General features: G+C 53.9%; 1 protein-coding gene and 1 long non-coding RNA gene across 7 annotated transcripts in view; one reads left to right on the forward strand and one right to left on the reverse strand.

Annotated features, from left to right (window-relative positions):
• Positions 1-25,455, reverse strand: part of DNAI1 (dynein axonemal intermediate chain 1) — a 79,259-nt gene that overhangs the window by 9,094 nt on the left and 44,710 nt on the right. For 4 of the 5 annotated variants that reach the window (XR_014817772.1, XR_014817773.1, XM_021064678.2 and 1 more), the window contains 11 exons: positions 25,320-25,446; positions 24,953-25,062; positions 24,341-24,460; positions 23,232-23,291; positions 21,584-21,718; positions 16,995-17,079; positions 12,884-13,001; positions 12,622-12,665; positions 5,298-5,545; positions 807-896; positions 586-673 (listed from right to left, as the gene is read on the reverse strand). Coding sequence is in view for 3 of the 5 variants with exons in the window: in XM_021064678.2 (XP_020920337.2) it covers positions 586-673; positions 807-896; positions 5,298-5,545; positions 12,622-12,665; positions 12,884-13,001; positions 16,995-17,079; positions 21,584-21,718; positions 23,232-23,291; positions 24,341-24,460; positions 24,953-25,062; positions 25,320-25,446 (1,225 nt within the window). In the remaining 2 variants the exon portion in view is untranslated. The remainder of the gene's footprint in view (positions 1-585; positions 674-806; positions 897-5,297; positions 5,546-12,621; positions 12,666-12,883; positions 13,002-16,994; positions 17,080-21,583; positions 21,719-23,231; positions 23,292-24,340; positions 24,461-24,952; positions 25,063-25,319; positions 25,447-25,455) is intronic. The other variant, XM_084979854.1, reaches the window with a different exon arrangement.
• On the forward strand, positions 7,885-18,945 carry LOC110255674 (uncharacterized). 2 transcript variants are annotated; one of them, XR_002336316.2, is made up of 4 exons: positions 8,358-8,429; positions 10,472-10,702; positions 12,084-14,048; positions 17,937-18,945. It is a non-coding gene; the product is annotated as an uncharacterized LOC110255674 (long non-coding RNA). The 2 variants fall into 2 exon arrangements; XR_014817787.1 differs by lacking the exons at positions 8,358-8,429; positions 17,937-18,945 and adding an exon at positions 7,885-8,030 and having other exon boundaries at positions 12,084-13,706.

Consider the following 25,455-nt stretch of genomic DNA (forward strand, 5'->3'; position numbering starts at 1 on the left):
AGCTTGAGGCCGGTTCTGGGAGGGAGGTTCCCCGTACTGCCTGACCCAGCCACACCCCTGGGACAGCCTGAGCCCTACGCTTGGGAGGGCTGGGGCCAGCCAGGCAAACAGAAACCGGGTCTCTGGCCTGCTGCTTGTCCCAGGCAGTTGGGACGCTGCAAACGGGCCAGGGCTTCTGCAGACAGGAATGGGGCCTGGGTAAACAAGGCAGGGATTGAGTTAAACAGGGTCAGGGTCAGGGTAAACAGGGACGGGGTCTGCAAACAGGGATGCAGTCTGTGCAAACAGGGATGCAGTCTGCATAAACAGGGTAAGGATTGAGTAAACAGGGACAAGATCTGGGTAAACAGGGGCCTGATCGGCATAAACAGGGCTGGATCTGCATGACAGCGCCCGAATCTGCATCAACGGAAGGGTCTGCAACCTGCCAGGGGCTGGGCGGTCTGGGCCAGGCTTTCTCATTCCCTCCCATCCTGTCCCACCCAAGTGGAGGTAGGGTGTGCAGAAAGAGGAGGACCAGTGACCCTCCTGGGCTAGGAGGAGGTGGCCCGGCCTGGAGGTAAGGCTCCCACACCTCCCACTTACCCACTGTGTGGATCTGTAAGCCCTCGAGACTTTCCGAGCTGCTGCCCTCCACCTTCAGCTTGATGACTTCGGTGTGAACCAGCTCGCTCTGTGGTCCCACAGGTACGGGGAGGCACATGGGTGGGGCTGGCCCAGCAGGGCTTGGGGGTTCCTCTGCCATTCAGCCCCCCACCCCGCTCCCTTTCTCCATCCCCACTTGACCCTTTCTGGGGAACAGGCACCTTCACAAGCGTCCAAGACACGATCCTTCCATCAGATGACACTGAGAAGAAGTTAAGGTTGTTGTCCATGTCATCCTTCTGCCACCTGACCTGAAACATCCCAAACTGTGAGCCCTGGGACCCTGCTCTGGTGTTGGGTTAGGGCGATGAGCCAAGTGGAGCTTCCTCTGGAACCCATCTGGGGTCCGGAAATAAGTTCTTTTTTTTTCTTTTCAGGGCCACACCTGTAGCATATGAAGGTTCCCAGGCTAGGGGTCGAATTGGAGCTATAGCTGCCGGCCTATACCACAGCCACAGCAACTCAGGATCTGAGCCAAGCCTGCAACCTACATCGCAGCTCATGGCAAAGCCGGATCCTTAACCCACTGAGCAAGGCCAGGGATGGAACCTGCATCCTCATAGATACTAGTCGGATTGGTAACCCACTGAACCACAACGGGAACTCCTGGAAGCAAGTTCTGGGAGCCTGTTTCCCAGAGTCCCTCCCTCCTTCCACTCTCCCGGAGCCTCCTGGGGCAGCAGTGTGAGTTGGGGCACTGCCCCAGTCCCTTGGCTCAGCAGTGAAGGCTCCCAGTGCCTCCCCAGGTTGGGTTCTGCGAGCCCACTTGTAAGAGGCTGGTGGCTCTGGGTTCGACCTCCTTATGTCCCAGGTTCAACATGCCTGAGAAGGATAGAGCCCATCAGCCAGCTTCCTCATTTATAAAACAGAAGCCATAATAGCCTGGGTTTGTTGTAAGGAATAAGTGAGATAATACAAGTGAAGCCCTTAAAACATTGCAAATACTGAATGATCAATAAATATTAGCTGATCTCATTATTACCATCACCCCAGGGATTGGGGGGCTTTTTCCTGCTTGCTTGGGGGGTGGGGAGGAGCAGGCCCCCTCCCCGGCCCCTCCTCCAAGCTTGGCCTTTCTCCAGGTGGCCTCTCTTCTGTCCCCACCTTCACTTCACCACTAGCTCCTGCTCCCAGAATCTTGCTCCCAAATCCCAGATGTGAGCTGCATGTCTCCATCTGCAAATTGGGGTTAATAATCCTGCCCCACCCATCTTCTCAGGGTTGGAAGCAAACATATGGGAAAGTGTTTTGGAGACAGAGCTGTTGTCTTATGAAGATGACACGCTTGAGGCTCAAGTTTCTGTTGCCAGATGTGGGGGCCCGGCCAGGCCGTAGGGAGAGCGGGGGTGGGGCTGAGTGCCCAGAGCTTTCCTCCCTGCAGTTCCCGCCAGCCGGCCCGCCCGTGCTGGGACCACCATCCCTTCCCCCTGTCACAAGGCCCAGTGAGGGAGGGCAGGAACCCTGGGCCGCTGCCTGTAACCACAGCTGTCACCATGCCTGTCGAGGGTGTGTGTGTGTTGGGGGGAGGGGATTGGTCCTTCGGAGCCACCCCCAGGCCTGGCTAATCAGAGCGGCAGGAGAGGGGACCCGGCCCTGCCTGGGCCTGTCTGGGCAGGCCACTCTTTTGTGCTTTGACTGGGGGCCTAGAACACTTCAGAGCCTGTGAGGCACAAGTCAGAACAGCTCCTTCTGTGTAAAGATAGTCCCTTTAAAGGGGGGCGGGGACAGGGGGTGTCAAAGGCCAGCCTGTAAGAGGCGCAAGGGAGCTGCAAAGGGAAGTGTTTAATGAGCAGCGCATGGAAATTGTATTTCACACCCCACTTAGCAGCCTGATGCCCAGTTGGGGGGTGGTGTGTACATTTGCAAGTGAGCTCGCACGCATGTGTGTGTGTGTGTGTGTTTGCCTGTGCGTGTAAGCCGGTGTCTGTGCACACACACGCTCCTAGGGGGAGGTGGGAGGGCAGGAATAAAGAGGGGGAAGAGCGGGGCAGGTGATAAGTGGGGTTAAGAGAATGAATGACTGCCGCAGAAGCAGGCGGTCGGGAGGAGATGGAGCCTGCTTCACTAACTCCTTCTCTTCTGCCTTGTCTCATTAGGGCCGATGTATTTGACCCCAGTGTCAATGTCAGTGTCTGCTCACATCCTTCCTGCCCCCTTCCTCAGTGTAGCACAGCGCGCGCGCATACACACACACACACACACACACACACACACACATCACAGAGCACTTCTGGTTAAGGCTTCACAATGGGGCCTGGACAGGGCTGCGCTAGGCAGGTGGGCTCCCCTGAGAGGTAGGCTGTGCCCTGGGACAGGAACCTGGACCCCTTTGGACAGACTGTTTTCTCCCTAGCTCCAAAACCTTCCATGGCTCCCCGGTGCCAACAGAACAAAGTCCTTCTGCCCCCAGCCGGCATTTGAGATCCCAAACAACCTTCTGGTTGCTCCCAGGACAGTCCTTTTGAGAAGGCCCCAGACCGTGAAGTCTTTTAAATCTCCTTCACCAGCCTGGCTTTCCTTCCAGCTCCAGGCTATATGGTCAGCTGCCTGTAGGACACCTCCTTTGGCTTCTTGCATTAACTTCTGGCCAGACTTCCGTAGATGTCCTGCTCAGTACCCCAAACCAGAGTCCCAGGCACCGTCACCAGTTCTCACCTTTCCCCATGTCCAGTTAGTCATTTCCTTCTCATTTCCCTGCCTCTACAGCTCTTAACCCTATCTTCTTATTTTTCTCTCCATGGCCTCTGCTGTAGCTCAGGCTGCAAGATTTCTGGTGCTGCAGCCAGAGGACATGGCCAGGACTCAAATAACTCTGGGACTTCTTTGCCTCCAGCCCTCCTTGGTTGGGCAGTGATTTTCCAACTAGCTCTTAGGAGCCTTGTGAAAGAAGCTCAGGGGACATGGGGAGTGATAACAGGGGACTCTCAAGCAATCAGGACCCTGATCCTACCAGAGCAGCCCCTTTTGTCCTTTTAGGGCCGCACTCGCGGCATATGGAGGTTCCTGGGCTAGGGGTCCGATCGGAGCTACAGCTGCTGGCCTACACCACAGCTGCAGCAACGCCAAATCCGAGCCGCATCTGCAGCCTACACCATAGCTCACGGCAATGCCAGATCCTTAACCCACTAAGCGAGGCCAGGGATCGAACCTGCAACCTCATGGTCCCTAGTCAGATTCGTTTCCTCTTCACCACGACAGGATCTCCTACCCTATATATTTTTTAAAAATTGTAGTTGGCTTACATTGTTGTGCAATTTGTGCTGTAACTCTTCTCTTTTTAATACATTGGACTCCTGTACGAACAGTTCATTCGAGACCACCAACCTACAAAGTCTAAGCTCCCTGCTTGCTGGGGAAGCACGATCATGCCTGGGCACCTATGATTTCCTTGGGTCCTGCTCCCTCCTCTCTATCTCCCACATTGTGCCCCAGGCCATGTGCCATTTTTCCAGTGGCCCCTCTGCTTGATGACTGTGTCCTTGCCCCTGTGACTCCTTTGTACCCTTCATTTAATACTTCCTCATTTGTCACCATTCAGCTCAGGTGTGGCTTCCTTTAGGAAGCCCTTGCTGGCCCTCCTGCCTACCACCCCCTTCCTGGACAATCTGGACAATGCTCAGGGCCTCTCATGAACCCCTCTTTGCACGTAGCAACCTCCCCTTACCCCACCCCCTACCCAATCCTGCTCAGCCTGTGGCTGTGGCTTCTCCCCACTGGAACTTGAGACCAAGCCGTTGAGCATCCTTGGCTCCCAGAGGAGCAAACAGCCTGGAGTTGCTGAATGAATGGATGAATGACTAGATGAATGAGGAAGTGCGGAGGGAATGAGAGCAAAAGGAGAGGACAGGGAGCCATTAAAGAAGGGAGAATCAGGTAGGGCCCTCCATGTCACAAGCCCTGATTCCAGCCGAGAACTCTGAGTCTTCGGTTGTGCAAAGGCAGTGGCCCCGCTTTCCTGACAGGATGGTGGGAGAACAAAAGGCCACCCTGTCCGGTCTCCCTGGCCCCCGCCCAGGGAAGGAGGAAACATGTCTGCTGCATGTCTCACTTCTCTCCCACCTGCCGTGTGATTCAGAGAACATAGCAGGGTGGGAGCAGGGTGACTGACTGGCCTTGACCCCTCGCCCTCTCCTGGGCTGTGGAGGATGGTCAGGCCACCCTGAGGTGCTTGGCTCTGGGCTGTGTGCCCTTGCTGGGAAGAGCAGGGGCAGGGCTGGTGCTGGTTCAGTCTGATTAGAGCAAATCTTTTCTTCTCTCCCTGAGCTTTTTATCATTTTAGGGAGCTAAGGAGGACGTAGACCCCCTGGAGCCCTTGACCACTCAGCAGAGGGCTGTCAGGCCCTGGGGGCTTCCAGTCATGGGGTCCAAGTCACTGACCACTACACCCGAGAGATCCGCCATCCCTCGCGGACAGAAGGGATCGCTGGATGGGAGCTCTGCGGCGGGGGACCCCAGATCTTCTGGCCGACCTTCTGGCCTTGATTCTCACCTCTGCCCTTCTCTGCCCCGTCTCACACCCAGCTCCTTGGCCTGAGCTGGTCCCCATCATCCCCATCCCCTTGCCCGTGTCCTCCCCCGCCCTCGCCGACCAGGCCCCTCCTCCTGTGGCTCCTCATTCATACCCACTCCTCCCAACCTGGTCTCAGGCTGACCTGCCACACGGGGTCCGTGTGCTTGCCAGACTTGGCTGAGCTGCGGAAGGCCGGCTGGGAGTGGGGTTTCTTGAGGTTGTAAATGGCCACGTTGCCGTCGTAGTGGCCCACCACCACCAGGTAGGGGTGGTCCACGTGTATGTCCAGACACATGATGCCGCTCTCGCTGCTGAAGATGTACTCGGGAAAGCTGGGGTTCTTCATGCTGTAGAGCAGCAGCATGCCCCGGCTCTGCTTCATGAAGTCATCTGCCCGGGGAAAGGGGTGGCTGTGGTGGCGGCAGGGGGGGGTGGGGGGTCCTGGCTGGGGAAGCCCCTGCCCCTCCCCCACAGGGGGGACACACCTGGCCCTGCCCTGCCTCCCCCCACCTCCGTGGGATTCCCCTCTGGGCTTCATCTTCTTCATCTGTGAGACAGAATCGAGAGACTTGGCCCAGCTCCTTCTCAGGGTTCAATGGGAGGATCCAACAGATAAGGTGATCGGGGTGCTTTGTGAGGGACAGACAGTCCTTCTCCTACTCTCCCTGGGGTGCTGGAAAGTGGGGAGGGGCAGGCTCAAAGAGTTGTCGAGGGAAGAAGGTGTGTGGCCTTAGGAGAGGGCTCAGGTGCCCAGCCCAGGGGCAGGTTGCTGCCCTGAGGAGCTTGGATAAAGGCCATGTTCCCTTCATCCCCAGCCACGGACGCAGGTCCAGCTGGACTAACATGGAGTCATCTGCGTGAGTCCCACACTAGCCACCTGTGGCATCTTCCCAGAACCTCTGGCCCCACAGCCTAAGTCCCAGCTCTGAGCATGCTCCCAGAACCAAGAAGTCCCACCAACCAGGTCACCAGCAGTCCCAGTAAGATGTTGACATCAGGGTCAGCAACAGAGCCTCAGGTCCCAGCGAGGGCTAGAATCCCAGCAGGCTCAAGGCTCACGGAGGTACTTTGTCCTGAATCCCACAAACTTCTTGGTTCCCCAAAGGGTCTAGTGGTGCAGATGGGAGACCCCAACCCCACACTCCATTACATAAAGAGGCGGCATCTCAGCTTCCTCCAGGCCCTAGGATTTCAGGAAGAATATGGGGCTGGGGGGAAGGGAAAGAGGAACAGAAGAAAAGAAAGAAGGAGAAAAAGAGGGAGGAAGGGTGGAGGTGGAAAGAGAGAGAAACCACCTGGTCTGTGAAAGACCGGGGAGGGCCGCTGGCCTGGCCTTAGCTCCACTGTGTGCTTTTGCCTTCCTCCAGGAAGCCTTCTAGACCACCCAGCCTCTCCTCTGCGAGTGCCTCCTGACCCCCAGGAACCCCTCTACTTCTGTGTCATGGTTACACGTGGTCGTGAGCAGGTCCTTGCCTTAGCCTGCCCCCAGAGGAGGGCGTGAGCCAGCAGGGCCCAGCAGGCTTATTCTCTCCAGTGGGAGGGCCACCTCCTGCAAACCCTGCCCCACTAGATAATCTCTGAGGCATCCCTGACTCTGACCTTCAGCGATCCACAAGATTTGAGGGAGGAGAACAAACTCCCTCCTAGAGCCAGATCTGGCAGTTCTCAGAAAGCCATGGTCTCGGGGGAAGGGTGGCTGAATGCCACCCTAGACAGCTGCTCTCACTGCCCTCAGCTCCCTCTACCAGGGCCCTGGCAGAGGAGTGCCCGGTGAGGGGCACAGGTGGATGTCTTCTTGGACTGGTGACCACCAGTGTGGACTTCAGCCCCACAGCTCCACCCCTGCCCTGCGAGTAAGAGCTCTAGATGGGGAGTTCCCATTGTGGCTCAGTGGGTTAAGAACTGGAAATAGTGCCTGTGAGGATGCAGGTTCAATCCCTGGCCTTGCTCAGTGGGTTAAGGATCCAGCGTTGCCATGAGCTGCGGTGTAGGTCACAGACGTGGCCTGGATCTTGTGTTGCTGTGGCTGTGGTGTAGGCCGGCAGCTATAGCTCCGATTTGACCCCTAGCCTGGGAACTTCCATATGCCTCAGGAGCGGTTGTAAAAAGAAAGGAAAAAAAAAAAAAAAAAAAAAGAAAACTAAAAAAAAAGAAGCTCTAGATGGTAGGAGGCCGTTCTGGAAAGTTCTGGCTGTCGGGGGAAGCCTAAGCTTCTGCTCAGGATTCAGAGAGGGCCAGGCAGGCAGAGGGTATATTGGGACATGGGGCTAAAGCCAGGTCAGGGGTCAGAGGGAAGGAGATGCCAAGCTGCAGAGACAAGGCGAGCAAGCCAGCCTCGGTCAGCAGGCCTCCTGCTCTCTTGCTGCAGCGTCTCAAACGAATCCAGCCTGGGGCTGACTCCAGGGCAGCAGCTGTTTAATGATTCCCTTATTAAGTCATGTAAGAGGCACTTGGAGGGGGCTGTGGTAGGCAGAGTAATGACCCCCTCCGAAATGTCCACATCCTAATCCTCAGGGCCCATAAATATGTTAGTTGGCCCAGCAAAAGGGATTGTGCAGATGTGATTAAGTTAAAGACCTTGAGATGGGGAGATTATCCTGGATTATCCGGGCGGGCTCAGTGTAATCACAGGGGTCCTTATAAGGGAAAGAGGGAGGCAGGAGAGCCAGAGAAGGAGGTGTGACAGCCGCAGCAGGGGTCGGAATGATGCCATTGCGAGCTGGAATGAGGCCACAAGCCATGGAATATGGGCCGCCTCTAGAATCTGGGAAAGGCAAGGAAGTGGCGGGTCCCCAAAGCCTCCAAAAGGAATGAAGCCCTGCTGACACCTGATTTTGGCTCAGCAAAACCCATTTGAGATGTCTGACCTCCAAAAGTAAGTTAATACATCTGTGCTGTTTTAAGCCATTATGTTACGCAGCAATAGGACACTAATAAGAGCAGTCTTTCAGGGAAGGCTGACCCAAACAACTTTTAGGAATCAGAGGGAGAGGCCTCTGTATGGTCCGGCCACTCAAGATGGCTATCCTCTTGCCCTCTGTCCCTTCCTGCTTCACCTCCCCTCTACTCACACGCCTATCCAATCCTCTTAATCACAGGGCTTAATCAGTAACTAGGCTTGCCCCCGCCCCAGCCAATGGTTTCCCTGGCAACTGATGAGCCAGCCCGACGTATATATAAATGGTAGCCCACCCACCCCCGTAGGGAGGCTTGCTGACCTGTGGTCTGCCATGCCGGACGGGGGTGTTGCTCCAGGACCTTTTGCTTCTGACTGGTAAGAGTCCCTACCTAATAAATTCTGCCTGTCTCGGGTGCTTTCTCTGGGCTCTTCCTTTGGTCTCACAGCCGGACAGTTACAAGGCCTGCAGGCTTGTGGGGTGCAGCCCAACAGCCTCAGAGATGGTAACTTTTTCTGCAGTGGTTTGGAAGCAATCCCTCTGGAAATCCAGGGAATGCAGGTAATGATCTCAGCTCTTCTGATGAACAGGATGAAAGGCTCCCTCCGTTTCCCACACCACAGTCTGGCCACTTTGGGCTCTAGGAACGGAAGTGCCCTTTGGGTTAGGATTTTCAGTCTCCAAAGGTAGGGGGACTAGCCCAAGGCTGCTCCCAAGAAAGGACATCAGTGCTAGAGGGTTCTGAACCTCCAGCCTGGCCCAGAGACAGGTGGTGCCAGTCTGGGTTCAGCCTCCCAAGCGCTCTCGCCCAATTACAAGTTGTATTTAAATGGTGTGGGAAATAAGAGCAAGGCCTTGGAGACAGAATACATCAAGCAGGACATTTAATTTGATTTAGGGAAAATGAAGCAAACATTTGAGAACCTAAATAACTAACCAGTAATTAAACTAACAACGAGAATGCCCTTGCACTACAACCCGGAGAGCACAGTGGCCTTTATGGACTGTATTTACAAAGAGACCTGACAACATAATTAGTCCTGTAAATTTTACGCAGCTTGCAGCTGAGGAGTGATGGATTTTGTGTGTGGAGGATGAACAGGGAGAAATGAGGTGGATGAATTTCCATTTTCAGTAAATGAAATTAACACTGCTTAATTAGTGAAGCTGACAAATAAATGATCAGGAAAGATTTAAATCCCTACATCCCTACAAGTGTAGCCCTGGCCTGGACAGGCTGAGGGACAGGCCAGGATGTGGGGGGACAGAATGGAAATGGGTTTAGTGCTGGGACTTGGGGCCTGGCTTCGGCTGCTTTTGAGGGTGCTGTACCCTAGGAGCCTGGGCTCAGGGACAGCTGGCACCTCTGCCTTTCCTTCCCTCCCTCCCTCCCTCCTTCTCTCCCTCCCTTCCGCATAAGGAAGTTCCCAGGCTAGGGGCCAAATCAGAGCTGCAGCTGCCATCCTACACCACAGCAGAGCAGGATCCAAGCCACATCTGTAGTCTATGCTGCAGCTTATGGCAACACCGGATCCTTAACCCACTGAGTGAGGCCAGGGATTGAACCCGCATCCTCATGGATACTAGTAGGGTTCTTAACATGCTGAGCCACAATGGGAATGCCTCCTCTGCCTTTCTAGAATGTGGCCTGCTAGGAGGCTTCCTCCAAGAGTCTCCTGTGTGATAGCCAGTCAGGACCACTCAGAGCATCTGTCCCTGCCCGACAGACCATGAGTCCCCATTGCCCTTCCATGGACTGACCAATGGGCTGGAAGGGACCGCTTCCATGCAGCAGCTGATCCAGGTGCAACCCTGCTTGGCCCCATGGGCCACCTCTTCCTGGACTACCTCCCTTCACCCTCCAGTGGTCCTCCATCTGCTTTCAGCCTTCTCCACGCTGCTGAGACATGGAGCCCAGCCTGGGGGGCATGCCCATCGCTGCCCTCACACAGCCTGACACGCCCACCACCTGGCGCCCAGCAGCATGAGGGGAGGCAGGTGCAACTGCTTCTATGCCGTTGCAGGCAGTGGCCCAGATACTTTTCCCCACCTGCTTGCTCCTGGCCTGGCTCCAGCTAATGGGCCTTCTACCCAAATGCGGGATGGGCCCCAGTCCTTCCGAGGGTCCCTGCCTTCCCCTGCCCAGGTCTTATTTGACTGAGTCAGAGAATAAACATCTGGGAATTCCAGGCAAAAGGAGTCCTGGGCTGAGCTCATTCGTGGTCAGACCCAAACAACAAACTCAAATTCTCACTTGAGGTTCTGTCCACAGGAGGCTGATGCTTATGGTGGGAGGTTGGCATCTGGGAGTTTGCACAGAGCGTGTGATGGATGCTGGGGTGCCAGCTTCTCTGCACAGTGACCTGGTCCAGTAGCTAGGGTACCTTTGCCTACTTCAGCTTTGCCCTCTTTCTTCCAGGGAGGCTCCTGGGCATTCAAGGGCATGGGACTCCCAGAGGCGACCTCTGGAGTGAATGCAAGGGCCTTTGTGAGTTCCAGTGCACCCTGGCTCTATCCAGGACCCTGCAGCGTGGTGCTGAGATGCGCAAGGCTCTGGAGAAGAGACGCCCATTGCAAAGCTGGTCAACAGCTCCCGTGCCAGTGGCAGCCGATGCTGCTGCCACCACTGGGCCCCACTCTCTAAGAAAAGGTAGGGGCCTCGTCTGAGTTCCTCTCTGTCCCCACAGCCCCCTCTCTCTGCTCAGGCCACCTGAAGGTCCGGCAGGAAAGCTAGGAGACAGAATGACAGACAAATCGTCAATGGTTGTGCTTTATGTGTGGGTGATTCCTACAGCTTACAGGGCACGTGTCTCCTAACAGCCCTGAGATGGAGGGCCGATGGGCATCAGCCTCTCTGTCACCAGGGCAAAAAAAAAAAAAAAAAGAAAAAGAAAAAAAAAACAGGGCCTCAGCAGCTTCTGGCCCCAGGTCACACCACTGGGAAGTGACCTCCCTAGCCGGAAGGTCTGCAACCCATAGTGGTGCCACCCAGGCACGTGGATGTGGCCAACAAAGGACAAAAGGGCCCTTCCCTGGTGCCTGCCTGCCCAAAGGAGGCTGCTGGGCTTGCCCGGCTCACAGCCATCAATTCCTGGGGGGGGGGAGGGGTTGGTCTTCTCTGCTGCTTAGGGCTAAGCCTGCCCCCATGGGCAATCTCTACATGACCCCCCAACTGGCTGAGCCCCCCTTCTGGCCCTGGGTGAGGCTAGAGCTGAAGCGGTTTCTCCTCCCACCTGCTGGGGAGCCCCCTCCCCCATGCTCGGTCCTGGGCAGAGAGCCTGGGCGGAGAGCAGCCTCATAGAGGGCTCCACACCCACTCCTGGGAGGGCCTGCTTGGTCCCGGCCCTGTTCCAGGCCCAGTAGCTGCAGCAGAGGGGGGAGGAATGTTCGTGCTCCCTGCCAGCGGGGGCGGGTGCTCCCCACTTGGCAGCAGCCCATCCTCGGGAGTGGGGACACAAAGCGGGCATTTAGGGCATCCTCAAAGGCAGCCCTGACCACGGGACTGGGAGCAGCTCCAAGGGCTCCTCCCTGAGAGGAATGACAAACACCAGCTCCTCCGCGCCCCCCCCTTCCTTCCCCCACCTCCGCTCAAAGAATGGGCTGGGCGGACAGGCGGCCTGAGGGGGCAGAGACCAGGAGCCCATGCGCCTGCCAGCCAGCAGCAGCAGCTTGGAGAAGGGGAAGGCTCTGCGGCTCGCAGAAGCTAAGCCTCCCAGCCAGAAAACACGCCGTTAGCCTGCGGAGCGGCAGCTACCGCGAAGCATGAGGCCCTCTCCCGTTAGGAAGCGGGAACGTCCAGGCCAGTGCGGAGGCAGGGGCTTCTGCGGGCGACCGGGGAACAGAAGGAAAGCCAACTGCCCCAAGGTCTCCACAGTGCTGCCCCCTGCTGTGGGGGGAGGGTAACTGGCGGGAGGGAACATCCCAGGGCGGTGGCCTCCTGGGGTTCAGGGGCAGTGATGAGCACCAACACCGCCTCCAGCCCGGCCTGCTGGGGAAACTCTACCCTTCAGCTCCCGTCCTTTCCTCCCCAGGTCGGGTCCAGTCTACCTTCTCGGCTTCTCAAACCCACTGCTCCAGCCCCGCGCCATGCTGGTGGCTCAGATCCTTTTCGTCTCTCCTTGGGATGTCTCACCAGACTCATGCCAGCAGTCCCCCCACCCCACCGCAGCAGTGGTTGGGTCCCAGAGCTTCTTGAATCCCTTCAGTGGTTTCCCCTCGGGAGAGAGGCCCAACTTCTTGCCCGCCCCCCTCCTCAGCTTCATTTCCTCCTGTGTCTCTCATGCCTCCCACTGGCCGTTGCATATGCTGCTCCCTATGCAGGAAGTCCTCTGCCCTCTCTTTCTCTGCCACAATAATTCCTTTGAGGCTCGTTTTGGCATAGCCCTTCACCCAGCACTAATTGCCAGTAGGATGGTGGGTCTTTTCCATTAGACTGGGAGCACCCTGAGGGCAGTGACTAGATCTTAGGCATCTTTGTATCTTTCACATCTGGCCTAGAGCTCTGCACTGAGTAGGTACTTGGTGTTTGCTAGTTGAGTGGGCAAAGGAACAAATAGCCAGATTACTTACAGGAGCCATATCCCACTGCAAACAGATCATTATACTTTGGATTCCTGCAAAGGAAATAAGAACCCATTGGCTCAGGAAATGGACATGGCTCTCCCGTGAACACTGGTGCCTTAACCACGCTGCATACATCTACTGTTGAGCTTAGAGACCTATGATGATCCCCTAAGAGTCCCAGTTTCATTTTTTTCCAACAAGCTGGGGGTTCCTTCAAGGGCCAGCAGGTGCTCAGGGACTCTAGGTTTTTTGCAATGTCTGTACTCACCAGCAGAGGGCGGTGACGGCCAGCCGCTTGGCTTTGTCATTTTGGAACTTCCAGAGAGGCAGCAGCGTACCCTCCTGGTCCCGGTATTCATCAGCAACATCCTCGTAGTACTTAAAATCTTAAACACACACAGGCTGAGTCAGCCCTGGGACTGCCACTTTCTGTGTGGACCTCCTTGGCCCAAACAATTAACCTCTTTATATTTTAGAGCGGGAATAGTAATAGTACCTATCTCAAAGGACAGGTGTGAGGATGAATTGCTAATATATGTAAAGTACTTAGAAAAATCCCTGGCACACAGTAAGCTCTCTATAACATCGTTGTTACTGTCATCGTTGTTTTTGGAGGTAAATTCCCTGAAAATAGCTAGGTCCACAGGGATAAAGTTCCAGGTTTGCCTGTCTTCATAACCTCACCTAGCTCCACTATAGTAAGCTGCCTGGGCTCCCTCATGGCTTCTCTGAACTCAGATTCATCTCCTGCCCTAAACTGTTGCTACCTCTGGAGTTCCCTTTGTGGCACAGCAGAAACGAATCTGGCTAGTATCCATGAGAATGTGGGTTCGATACCTGGCTCTGCTCAGTGAGTCAGGGATCTGGTGTTGCCATGAGCTGTGGTGTAGGTTGCATGTGCGGCTTGGATCCCTTGTGGCTCTGGCTGTGGCTGACAGCTGCGGCTCTGATTCAACCCCATATGCCTCGGGTGAGACCTTCAAAAGCAAAAAGAAAAAAAAAATTTTCTCCCTTTCATTTCCCCTAACTTAAGGTAGAAGTCCCATCCATCCATTTGTCTCAACCAGAAATGTAGGTGACCCTTGACTGGCCTCCTTCCGTCTTCTCTCAAGTTTTCTTTGTGATACTTTTTTCATCCATTCACTTCTCTCCAAATCCATAGCCATTGCCTAGGTTCAGGCCCCAAGTGTCACCACTTGGACCATTACACCACCCTCCTAGCTGGTTTGTCTACCTCCAGACACTCCTCCTTCAGTCCAAGGTCCACAGAGCCATGAGGGGGAGAACAAATAAACATCCTCCCTGCCCTGAAAGCCCCTCAGTAACTCCCTGGTCAAGACCCAGGCTCCAGGCCACCATTTCCCTGTCATTTCCAGCCAGCTGTTCACACACCTTCTATATCAGTGTCTAGGAGTTCCCGTCGTGGCTCAGTGGTTAACGAACTCGACTAGTATCCATGAGGACTCAGGTTCGATCCCTGGCCTCGCTCAGTGAGTTAAGGATCTGTCATTGCTGTGAGCTGTGGTGTAGGTCACAGATGTGGCTCAGATCCTGCACTGCTGTGGCTATGGCATAGGCCGGCAGCTACAGCTCTAGCCTGGGAGCCTCCATATGTGGCAAGGGCAGCCTTCAGAAAAGACAAAAGACAGGAGTTCCCGTCGTGGCGCAGTGGTTATCGAATCCGACTAGGAACCATGAGGTTGCGGGTTTGATCCCTGCCCTTGCTCAGTGGGTTAAGGATCCAGCATTGCCATGAGCTGTGGTGTAGGTTGCGGATGTGGCTCGGATCCCACGTTGCTGTGGCTCTGGTGTAGGCCGGTGGCTACAGCTCCGATTAGACCCCAGCCTGGGAACCTCCATACGCTGCGGGAGCAGCCCAAGAAATGGCAAAAAGACAAAAAAAAAAAAAACAAAAACAAAAAAACAGTGTCTAAAATGTCCTGCTCCTCCTGAGAAGTCCTACTCACTCTAGATCCAGATCCAGCTCTGTGAGGCCTTTACTCTCCTGTTGAGCAGGCTTCAGCTCCCCCTCTGTCCCAGCCCTGCCTCTTGTCTGCTGGAACATCTGTCACACAGCATTGCCTCTCTTTCTCCTTTTGCCTGTCTTCCCCCACCTGACAGCTCCTGGACAGTGGGAGGCATGTTATTTTCATCTCTGGACCCCAAGTGCCCAGCACAGGGGAAGTCACAGACAGACACACAGTGACTATTCAAGGAAGGCAACGAAATAGATCAGCAGAAAGGAAATGGTTTTTCCCAACCGTGAGTGGCCCATCAGGAAATGATCCTCTCCGCCAGCACAGTCAAGGATGTTCCTAGGCGCGGACCCAGCCTCTCTCACGGTGCCCCACACTCCGAGGTTTGGGGGCCACATTGCACCCTAAAAAATGGCTCAGAACTAAAAGAGATTGGAGTGGTCAGAGGCATGAGCCTTGATCACATCAGAGCTCCCTGGGCTCGGACTATCTTTGAAAATACTTCATTTCGGAGAGGAGATTAATTGGTAACACTTCTCTGTTTTCACTTTTCCCTCATGATTATACTTTCCCAAAGGGAAAAGTGTATGCAATTAAACGAACTCCAAAGTTCAATGCATTTTTTATGCAACTGTGTTCTTATAAATGAAAAAGGTTCACAAAGGCCAATTTTCTCCATGGATATTAATCGTGTCTGCAGCCCTTTGGTGGGCTGCTTGCAGAGGCTGGGTTTCAGGAAGCCAAGCTGTGTGAGTGACAAATTCATTCACAGCGAGCGTGTACTTTGACAGCTTTGAAAAGCACTCAAGGTCGTTCTCCAGCCTGAATGATAACAAGGGGGCTTGTTTAGGCTGCTGGTCTTGGCAGCCCTGGTTTCTCTGTCCCATGGGGGAGCAATGAGCATCAAGTCACCAAGAAGAGCCCTAGGCTGTCAGCAGAAGAGACCAGCCAGCAGTAGGGAGCTGCCAACTCTGGGGAGGCAGCTGCTCCAAATAAATGCACAACCTCTTAGGAAATGCAAGCCACTTGGGAATGTGCGGTTCATGCCATGGGAAGGATCCTGTTTCCCTGGTTCTGTCAAAGACACCAGAATTTCCCAGGCCCCCCGGATTGAAGTGTTTCTGAATCAATCTCTTTCTTCACCTCATCACTAATTAATCACTCGCATAGACCTATTGAAGGTTTATTTGAAATGCCTCTTCCAGCTCAGTGGCTCTGTCGCCTCGTGCTGAAGTGTTTAGGCTGCGGATCCGGGGTGCCTGTGTTCAAGTCCTGATCAAACTGCTCACACCTCTCATGAGCTGTGGTTTTGAACAAGTGACAAGATTTCAGCTGGACTGTCCTATCTCTGGCATGGAGATAATAGCGTTATTCACCTGACAGTGTGGCTATCAGGATGAATTACAATGACACATGTAAATTGCACAGTACGATGCCTGGTATGTAGGCCACTCACAGGGAAGGCTGGAGCTTGCTTTTCACTATCGTAGCTGCTCCTGTCTCTCTATCTGCGATGACGCCTCTGGGTGAGGTGTAGCGAGGCCCACTCCGTCACACCCCTGAGCCCCCTGCTCGCCTCTGTATTCTCCCCAGTTGTACTCTCCCCCTGCCCTGCTCTCCTCAGGCTATGAATTATCTGCAGACAAAGCTCAGATTCCCTGTGTGATATTCAAGGCCCTTCCTTCACTAGCTCCGAGCATCTCACCAGCCTGAACTCTCATTGCTTTCCAACAGTGTCCCTGTTTGGGTCACTGAGCCTGCTGCCCCTTGTCTCCAGAGTCCTTTGCAAGTTCATTTTCACCACCAAGTCACTGCTTGTGCCAGGGAAAATCTGCCCTTCTGCTAACCTCCCATTCAGACTCTGCTTATCCCTTGGCTCCTGGCTTGGCCCTGCCTGTGGCCACTCCTCATTGCCCCTCCTCCACTCTCGAGGATCCCCAGAGCAGTTTCTGCCTGCATTCTAGCACTTACATTGTCCCGAAGCTGGGCAGGGCAGGGAGCAGAGCACAGAATTATGAAGCTCAAGACTTAGGTTTGGGTCCTCTCTGCCTTTCACTAGTCAGGGGTCATCAGCCTTAGCTTCCTCGTGTGTGAAGAAGGGATAAAAACCTCTGCCCTGCCGCCTCCCAGGATTGTTGGGAAGGTGACTTTAAGTCACTAACCCATGCAGGTGTTTTTGCTGCCCCATTGTCAGATCTCATCACTACACCCATTTTTTCTTATACCATTGTTCCTATTTGACCTGTGTAAGCATTATCTCCCTAGTGACATCCAGAGGAGGGAGGGGCTATTTTTTCTCCCCTTGCACCTGTAGGACCTAGCATGGAACACTCAAATACCCATCTTGGATGAAGGGTTTTTAATATAGGCAATAACAGGAGTTGCCAGCACTCTAAATCTTACCTTGAGCAACATCATCGTAGGTGTTCTGGTTGACCATCCGCTCCACGATTTTAGCAGCTTGGGTCACTTTGGTGATGTCATCACTCTGTGGAGATACAGGGGTCACAGGGCCTCATAAGCCAGCATCTGGAAAGGTCAGGCCCTAAGCCACAACCCTGGCTTGCAATTGGTTCGGCAATGCCTCTCTGATACCAGCCACACCAGGTAGCTCTCTTCATGCCCTGAGGCCAGTTCTTCCCATCACCCCCTTCTGGGAACACCCAGCTCACAAGTGGCACGTGGAGTTTGTACTGCCATCCTTGACCCTGGGCAGAGCCTGCTTCCTGCTCTTTCATCCTGAGCTTATTCTAGAGAAGGCATATCTCTAAGCACAAGACAGGGCATCAAAGAGAACCTGGGGAGGTATTGGAGGGGCCAGCAGACAGGGAAGGTAGGAGAGAGCCTTCTTTGGTGGGTTCAGAGGTTTCACCAGCCTGAGCAACCAGGGACTCCTGTTAAATGTCTGAGAGATCTTCTGGTCCAACTTATTTAGTCGAGAGTTGAGGACACAGAGGCTCAGAGACGGGAAAAGAGACATGCTTTCACACAGGGACTACAAGGCAGAACTGACTCCTAGTCCAGGGCCCTGCTTATGGCCCAGACCAAAGAAAAAGCAGGAAGTTTCACATCCAGGGAAAATGACTCATTCTGAACTAAAACAAGATCATTATAATGCGAAATTCCATAACTCCACAACAAAAAACCATTTCACAGGTTATTTTTATTTTTTTGCCTTTTTAGGGCCACACCCACAGCATATAAAGGTTCCAAGGCCAGGGGTCAAATCAGAGCTGTAGCTGCCGGCCTATACCACAGCCACAGCAACGAGGGATTCAAGCTGCACCTGTGACTACACCACAGCTCACAGCAACACTGGATCCTTAACCCACTGAGCGAGGCCAGGGATCGAACCCGAATCCTCATGGATACTAGTCAGGTTTGCTACCTGCTGAGTCATAACGGGAACTCCTATTTCACAGGTTATTAATAGAGGAGCAGAGAGTTTGGGGCTGGCAAGAAGGGCCCAGGTGGGAGGAGTGAACTGGTGGAGTGGGAAGCCCTCCAGGGGGCCAGGCCACAGCTCTTGAGGACGAGATTTCCCAGGAGTGACCGTGTCAGGCAATAGTTGAGAGAATGGGTTCTGGGGCCACACAGACCTGCCTTCCCATCCCACATGACTTTAGGTAAATTACATCTCTGTGTTTCTGAGTCCTCATGATTAGCGGGGATGGATAAGGCCACCTGCGTCATAGGGTTTAAATGTGGCCATCACCATGGTATTGGTAACCAGCGCCTGGTGGTGACGGTGGTGGCGATGTCAAAGGAGACATGCAGACCACTGTGGTGATGGTGGCGGTGGGGCTCATCCCACAAGAGGGTCGGCTCTTTGACACCCTTTTGTCAGCTTCCAAACTGACTCCAAGTTGATCTCAGAAAACTGACCAAGGACATTCATTGGAGCCTTGCACTCATAACCCTCAGACTTCACTTGGTCCCAGCTACTCTCCCTATTCCCCAACCCAAAGCAAGACTCCTTCCCCCTCGGCAGCTTCCTGGCAAATGACTCTCCCCATGCCAGGCAGCGTCTTGTGCGGTCAGTCAGCCTCTTAGCTGAGACCTACTTCAAAACCTCGGTCTTCGGAGTGCTCGTCGTGGCTCAGTGGTTAATGAATCCGACTAGGAACCATGAGGTTGCAGGTTTGATCCCTGGCCTTGCTCAGTGGGTTAAGGATCTGGTGTTGCCACGAGCTGCGGTGTAGGTTGCAGACGCGGCTTGGATCCTGCATTGCTGTGGCGCTGGCGTAGGCCGGCAGCTACAGCTCCAATTCGACCCCAACCTGGGAACCTCCATATGCTGTGGGAGCAGCCCAAGAAATGGCAAAAAGACCAAAAAAAAAAAAAAAAAAAAAAACAACCTGGGTCTTACAGCCATGGTCCTAACTGTCCCCCAGCCACAGAGACCTGTGTGTCTGGGGGCAGTTCCTGTGATATAGGAAGACAGTGCCTCTTTCCTTGAGTCTGAAAGCCTTCAGGGGAACCCCCCCACCCCGACCCCCGACTCCATCAGCCGTGGCATTGTGTAGTCAACCAGCATCAAGCACCTGTGAACCAGCATCAAGCAAGTACTATCTCAGAGGCTGGACATACACTATCTTGGGTTCTCGTGGGAATCTTGTGCATCAGATAGCATTTGGATGTCTCTACAGAGGAGGAAACGGGGTTTAGAAAAATCCAGCTATTCAGTGGCAAAGCCAGGACGTCAACTCAAATCTGTGGACTCTGTGGCCTGTGCTCTCAGCCCCACAGAGAGCCAGTCCCTGCCCATCCTGATCATCCTTTCCTGGTCCTGGGAGACTCAGGGCTCCAGATGCGCTCTGAGGAGAGAGTATGGTTCTAGAAACTATGCTGCTTGAGCAGACATAGCTCTTTATTGGTTCTGACTGAACATGTGGCTTCTGTGCCCTTTCCCTGATTCCGGTCCTAATCTTTCAGATCAGACAAACTTGCCCGCACTTCTGTACATTCACCCAGGTCGTTAATAAGGCAGAAACCTGAGATCTACTGCTGCAGACCTTCCTGTAGAGTATCATGAAGTTATTCTGCTTTCTCCCTTCCTACACACTTGAGTTTTATATCACCCTAATCAGATCTGGGTCTCTGAGAAAGAGGTGTCACTCTGTTCACACGCTGGGCCTCAGCAAAGGGGATGGCAGCTGCCACCCCTACTCCGTTCTACAGTCAGCCCAGCCCAGTACTTGGGGTGTTTCAGTTAGAGGGAAATTCCCTTAGGGAGAGATTGAATAGAATCCTAAAGTATTAACTGGCTCTGTTATACCCCCAGTGTCCTGCCCCACTATCCTTCTTGGTCTGAGGGCTGGAATCTGCCTGCATCCCAACCTTCCACATTAGCCAAGCTGGAAGGACCCAGTGTGGTCCTGCCTCCCTGAGGGTGTTAGATACGAACTCTGGTAGGGCTGAGACCCAAGGACAACTTTCAGTCTCCATCACAGGGGCCTTTCTTCTGGCCTTTGGGTCCTGTGATTGTGGCTTAGGTTGTTTTTTTTTTTTTAAACCATGACCCTGGAATAGAGCCCATAGCCAAACCTCTGATAGATCTTCAAGCAAAACTTGACCCAGGCCGATAGCCCCTCTGAAGCCTCTAACCTCTAAGAAATAGTGCAAAGGAAGTTAAGGATCTGGGTGGGGCAATCTCCAGGGCAGGGGCTTGTATTTTGCTTCAGGGTTCCAGTACCCATGGTAGTGATCACCAAGTGCTTGTCCTGTGGTTGAATGAAACTGAATTGGGGCAGCTTCTATTAATCCAAGGATAGGAACCCTCAAATCTCCCCCAAAGTGTGACTTTATCAGGGGCATGGATTGAGTGGAAGTGGGCATCCTTCAGACAGAGGAGACAGAAGTTCCTTTTACTGATCTGGCTTCTATTCTGGGATGGAGCAAAACCACGTCCCTGAGCTGTCTGGGAGCTCTCCAAGGTGCTGAACTCAGACCCTGGCTTCCTGTGAACCTTGTCCGTCCCTCCCCATTGCAGGTCCACCTCATCCTGATCTCCATACTGGGACTCTGGCTCATGAGCCAGCTCACTCTCTATTGAAGGGAAAAAGGTGGTCCCTCAGCATCCCCCTGTGGTGATCCTCCCTGTGGTGACCTATCACTGTACCTTCCGGGATGATCCCCAAACCTATGCTAGCTACACCTGCAGTGAGCCCCCTAAGCATGACCTCTATAATGACTCCCACATAGCTCTTCATGGCAAATCCAACCCATGGTGGCCATGCCCAACGGTCTGGACTTTCAGGTACCTATGATCAGTTTTGACTTGGCTCTTGGACCTGAAGAATTGAGTGCAAGTAAACCCAAGGACTGAAGGTCAAAGGGCAAATCACTTTCCCAAACCCCATGAACCTTGTCCAGGGTGCCTTGTGTTCCCATGCCACCCTGCCCTGGGAAGACTCTCCAGCTCTTCCAGGGGCTTTTTTTTTTTTGTCTCTTTTTTGCCATTTCTTGGGCCGCTCCCACGGCATATGGAGGTTCCCAGGCTAGGGGTCAAATCAGAGCTGTAGCCACTGGCCTACACCAGAGCCACAGCAACACGAGATCCGAGCTGCGTCTTCAACCTACACCACAGCTCACGGCAACGCCGGATCCTTAACCCACTGAGCAAGGGCAGGGATCAAACCCACAACCTCATGGTTCCTAGTCAGATTCGTTAACCACTGAGCCATGATGGGAACTCCCCTTCCAGGGGCTTTTAAATAACATTCATGAGTTCTCTTGCCCCCTAGCCCAATACTCCCAAATCCCTGCTAGGCTCCAGACCCATATAACATTGAGGGGAGGTACGGAATGCCAGAGGCAGTTATAACTCTCTTGATACCTTCCCACAAGGAAAGAACTCTTCATAAGTATCATTATCATACCCCCTTAAGTGTCTGTGAAATCCTCCCAGATAGCCAGGCTTCTGTGTACCCAGGAGCCAAGGTCCCACTCAGCCAATCTCTGTGACAGAGCCAGGGGACCCCTCACCAAACCTGAGACTCCATAGATGTCATCTTCCTCATGGCCATCTTCCCCATTTTTTTAGCCACCGGGGTTTTCGTCTTCTCCTTCTCCTTGGTCTTTTCCTGCTTCTCGAGCTCTTCTACGTAGGCATCATAGATCTCCCACTAGGAAAGAGAGAGATGAGAAGGATCATCTCAGGGCAAAATCTTCCACCCAGCCAGCTCCTCTTCAGCCTTTAGGGCTTGAGGAGTCAAGCTCCAACCCACCACGTGACTTCAGAGTATCCTCTACTTGGCCCTCTGTAATTATGCATTCGGTGTATGTCTCCTCTGCTAGCTGTCAACTCCAAGACAGGAAGGAAGGGGCTCTCAGGGCACCCCCTGGGCTGGCCTTTCCACCCTGCAACCCAGGGGCTCAGCCGTCAGCTGGATATTGGTATCATTCACCTCCACCAGGCAGAATAAATGGGCAAAGATCAGTCAGCTCAGATTTTTATTGGTGATTTATGAGACTCTGAACTAGGAAATTTTATTTATTTATTTATTTTTATGGCCACACCTGCAGCATATGAAAGCTTTCAGGCCAGGGTTCAAATCTGAGCCAGAGCAGCGACCTATGATGCACCTGCAGCAATGCTGGCTCCTTTAACTCACTGTGCCAGGCCGGGGATTGAGCCTGTGCCTCCACAGTGACCTGAGCCATTGCAGTCAGATTCTTAACCCACTGTGTCACAGTGGAAACTTTTTTTTTTTTTGAACTAGGAAATTTTAAAACCAACTTCCCCTAGTGAGATGGAATAAACATTATGGCTCAAGCTGGCTGTCTACCACTCTGATGATACCTTCTCAGCATGAAAAGGTAAACAAAAAGTAAAGGAACCCCTGCTAAGGGGATCTGACAGGGAGAGAAGCCCAAGGATAGTAGCAGAGGAAGCAGCTCTGGGACTGGGCAGATACCCCAGATCACACCGTGTGCTCCCCGGAGCTGAGCAGTCACTCACTGCCACCTGGAGGCCAGATAGGCACACCTTACATTTCCTAATTCATCCATGGGTCAGTTCTCCACACTACACAGTACTTCAGTGTGCGTCATCTCATTTAGAGCCCTCCAACAACCCTGGTTGGGGGTGCTGCTTGTCATCTTCATTTGACAGAGAAAGAACTGAGGCATTAGGGCGACATGTTTTGCCTAGGATCTAACACTGAGAACAGCAGAGTGGGGCCTGAGCTCAGGTCACCTGGCACCCTATCCTGCCCAAATCAGCATGGCTCTCCAGTAGACACAGATGGGGAAGGTGGGTATGCAGGAGTACTGAAGGCTCTGGAAGGGCAGGGTCAGAGTGCTAATGCTTCAGAGTCAGCCACAAGGTACCACAGGCTGCAGAGAGTCCAGGGGGATGAATCTTCTCCCCAGTCTTGGAGAAACTTCCAGAAGCCATACCTGTTTTGCCCGTGGACAGTCTTGCTTTGGGCAGATTCAGAGCTCACTGGGGGGGGGGGGGACCCACTGTCTCATGTGCCTGGTGTTCAGAGCCAGCACAGGGAGCAGGGAGGTGGGTGGATGAGAAGGGCAGACTTCCAGGGGACTCTGACCACACCTGTCTCCCTTGTTGCCAAGGGAGCAAGACTACGATACAGGGCGAGGAGTGATGGCTTCTAGACCGGCCCAGGGTCTCACCTGATTGGCTGTGGCTGAAAAGTTTGTCCTGGGAGGAGGCTCCATCTGGCATTCTCGGTCCTAGAGAAAAATAACAAGTGACGCAGAGAAAGCCCTCACTTCCTTTTCACTTCACCCAGTAGTATGTCCACTGGCGAAGCATGTTGGTTGGAGCAGAGGGGAGGGTGGGACACAGCGATAGAGAAGTAAAGGCCTGGGTAAAGGAGAAAACGATGCAGAGAAAGCCTAACCTCCCCATCCAAGCCTCCTTCAGAAGAAGCCTGAGCTAGAAAGTTGGGGCAGTGTAGCCTGACTCTGCCAGTTTCGACCAAGAGGAACTCCAAGTGGGGGATGGACAGATCGGCAAGAGGTCAGGCCTTGGCCAGCCTCCAGATGTGGGACCGGAGGTCAACCTCTGGCAGTCCCTTGGGCTAACATTCCTCACCTTGAGAAGGTTTCCCCCCAGTAGTGGGGTCTCTGAGGTGTTGGCACCTGTAGCCTCTCTCTCTCTCTCTTTTTTTTTTTTTTTTTTTGCTTTTCAGGGCTGCACCTGCAGCCTATCGAAGTTTGCAGGCTAGGGGTTGAGGTGGATCGCACCCCTCTCCATCATGTATCCCCCAGGTTCCTGGATGTCAGCACAGGGACTGCAGAGGGGGAATAGGAGCTACCAAAAGCCCACTGTGTAGACGTCTGCACTCCATTCACAGACTGATTTCTGTAGAGTGTTGCCGTTCACACGCTAGTCTCTCACCTGAAACCCTGAGAGGTTCTGTCAGCCCGGTGCTCGGGGTCCTCCACACCGAGGAGCGAGGGCACTACTAGCTAGGCCGTCACAGAGACCATCCACTTCGGCCAGACCGGCTCCAAGTCCTGCCTCCCTGGCACTTGCTGGCCTCCCCTCCCGTTCCCAGATCCCTGCCTCCTCTTCAAGGCCAACTGAAGATCCAGTCGCTCAGTCCAGGGACCTGAACATGAGCTCCCAGCTCTCCATGGAGAGAAAAAACTGTTTCTTCTGCTCTGTCTCTGTCACCCTGCCAAGCTGAGGGCTGTAGGGGCTGGGGTCAGGCCTGCTCCCCCCACCTCACTAAGCACAGAGCTGAGAGGCAAAGGACTGGGGGGCGGTGCTCTACCCGGAGGGGGTTGTTGAAGGTCTGTGACGCCCTCTCACTGAAGTTGAACTTGTTGGTGAGCTTTCGCTCCTTGGGCTGCTTAGGAGTTATCAGTTCTTCTTCAGCCACTTTCTCAGATGCCTGGGGAAAAAGAAAAAGAAAGAAAGGACCCACAGGCCCAGGACTCAGCTGTGAGAAGGTGTTGCGGAATTGGGAGTGGGGAGGAGTTGTGTCCTGGGATGGGACCGAAGTGGGGAGAGAGTGATGATGTCAGAGGTGTTGGCACCTTGTAGCCTCTTTTTTTTTTTTTTTTTTTTTTTTTTTGCTTTTTAGGGCTGCACCTGCAGCCTATGGACGTTTGCAGGCTAGGGGTCAAATTGGAGCTGCAGCTGCTGGCCTCGGCAACACCAGATCTGAGCCTTATCTGCAACCTACACCACAGCTCATGGCAATGCCAGATCCTTTAATTCACTGATCGAGGCCAGGGATCGAACCTGCAACCTCATGGATACTAGTAGGGTTCGAAACCCACTGAGCCACAACAGGAACTCCAGTAGCCTCTTCTCACCTTCAGCCCCCACCCCAGTGGGTCACCCCTGAAGCCTGGAGGTGGAGAGCAATTTTATACTGAACCTCAGCAGTAGGCACATCTGTCTGACTCCCAGCTTCGGCTTCCTTGGGCTCTTCTTCTTCTTCAAGGATTTCCGTTTCTGAAATCACCACCTTGACGGACTCCTGAGAACCTTGATAGGATACTGCTGCTGAGCCCGACGTCCAGCCCACTGCCCCCTCCCTGGCAGGGCCTTGGACCTCGCCTGCCTCAGGGTTCTTGTTGGCCTGAGCCTCATGGGTTAGTTTCCAGACCTACACGGGACAGCTGTTAGACTTTAGGTAAGTAGAGGCTCTGCAAAGTTCTGGGCTCAGCCATCTACTTCCTGGAGGGACCAGAGAAAGGGGACCAGACTCTGGGCTGCAGGCTCAGGCTGGCCTAGAGGCTCACCTGCTGCTAACTCATCACGGTAGTGCTGTCGCCGGCCTTCATCCGAGTCCTTGGGGATCAGGTTCCCGACCTGGCTGAAGTGAACTGCCAGTTGGTCCACAAAGCCAATTAGCTTATACGTGCCTTCCTAGGAAAC

Source organism: Sus scrofa, chromosome 10 (assembly GCF_054392235.1).
Source record: "Sus scrofa isolate SSC_HxYL_T2T_F1_AM1 chromosome 10, Sscrofa_HxYL_maternal_Yorkshire_Landrace_v2.0, whole genome shotgun sequence".
Taxonomy (NCBI): domain Eukaryota; kingdom Metazoa; phylum Chordata; class Mammalia; order Artiodactyla; family Suidae; genus Sus; species Sus scrofa.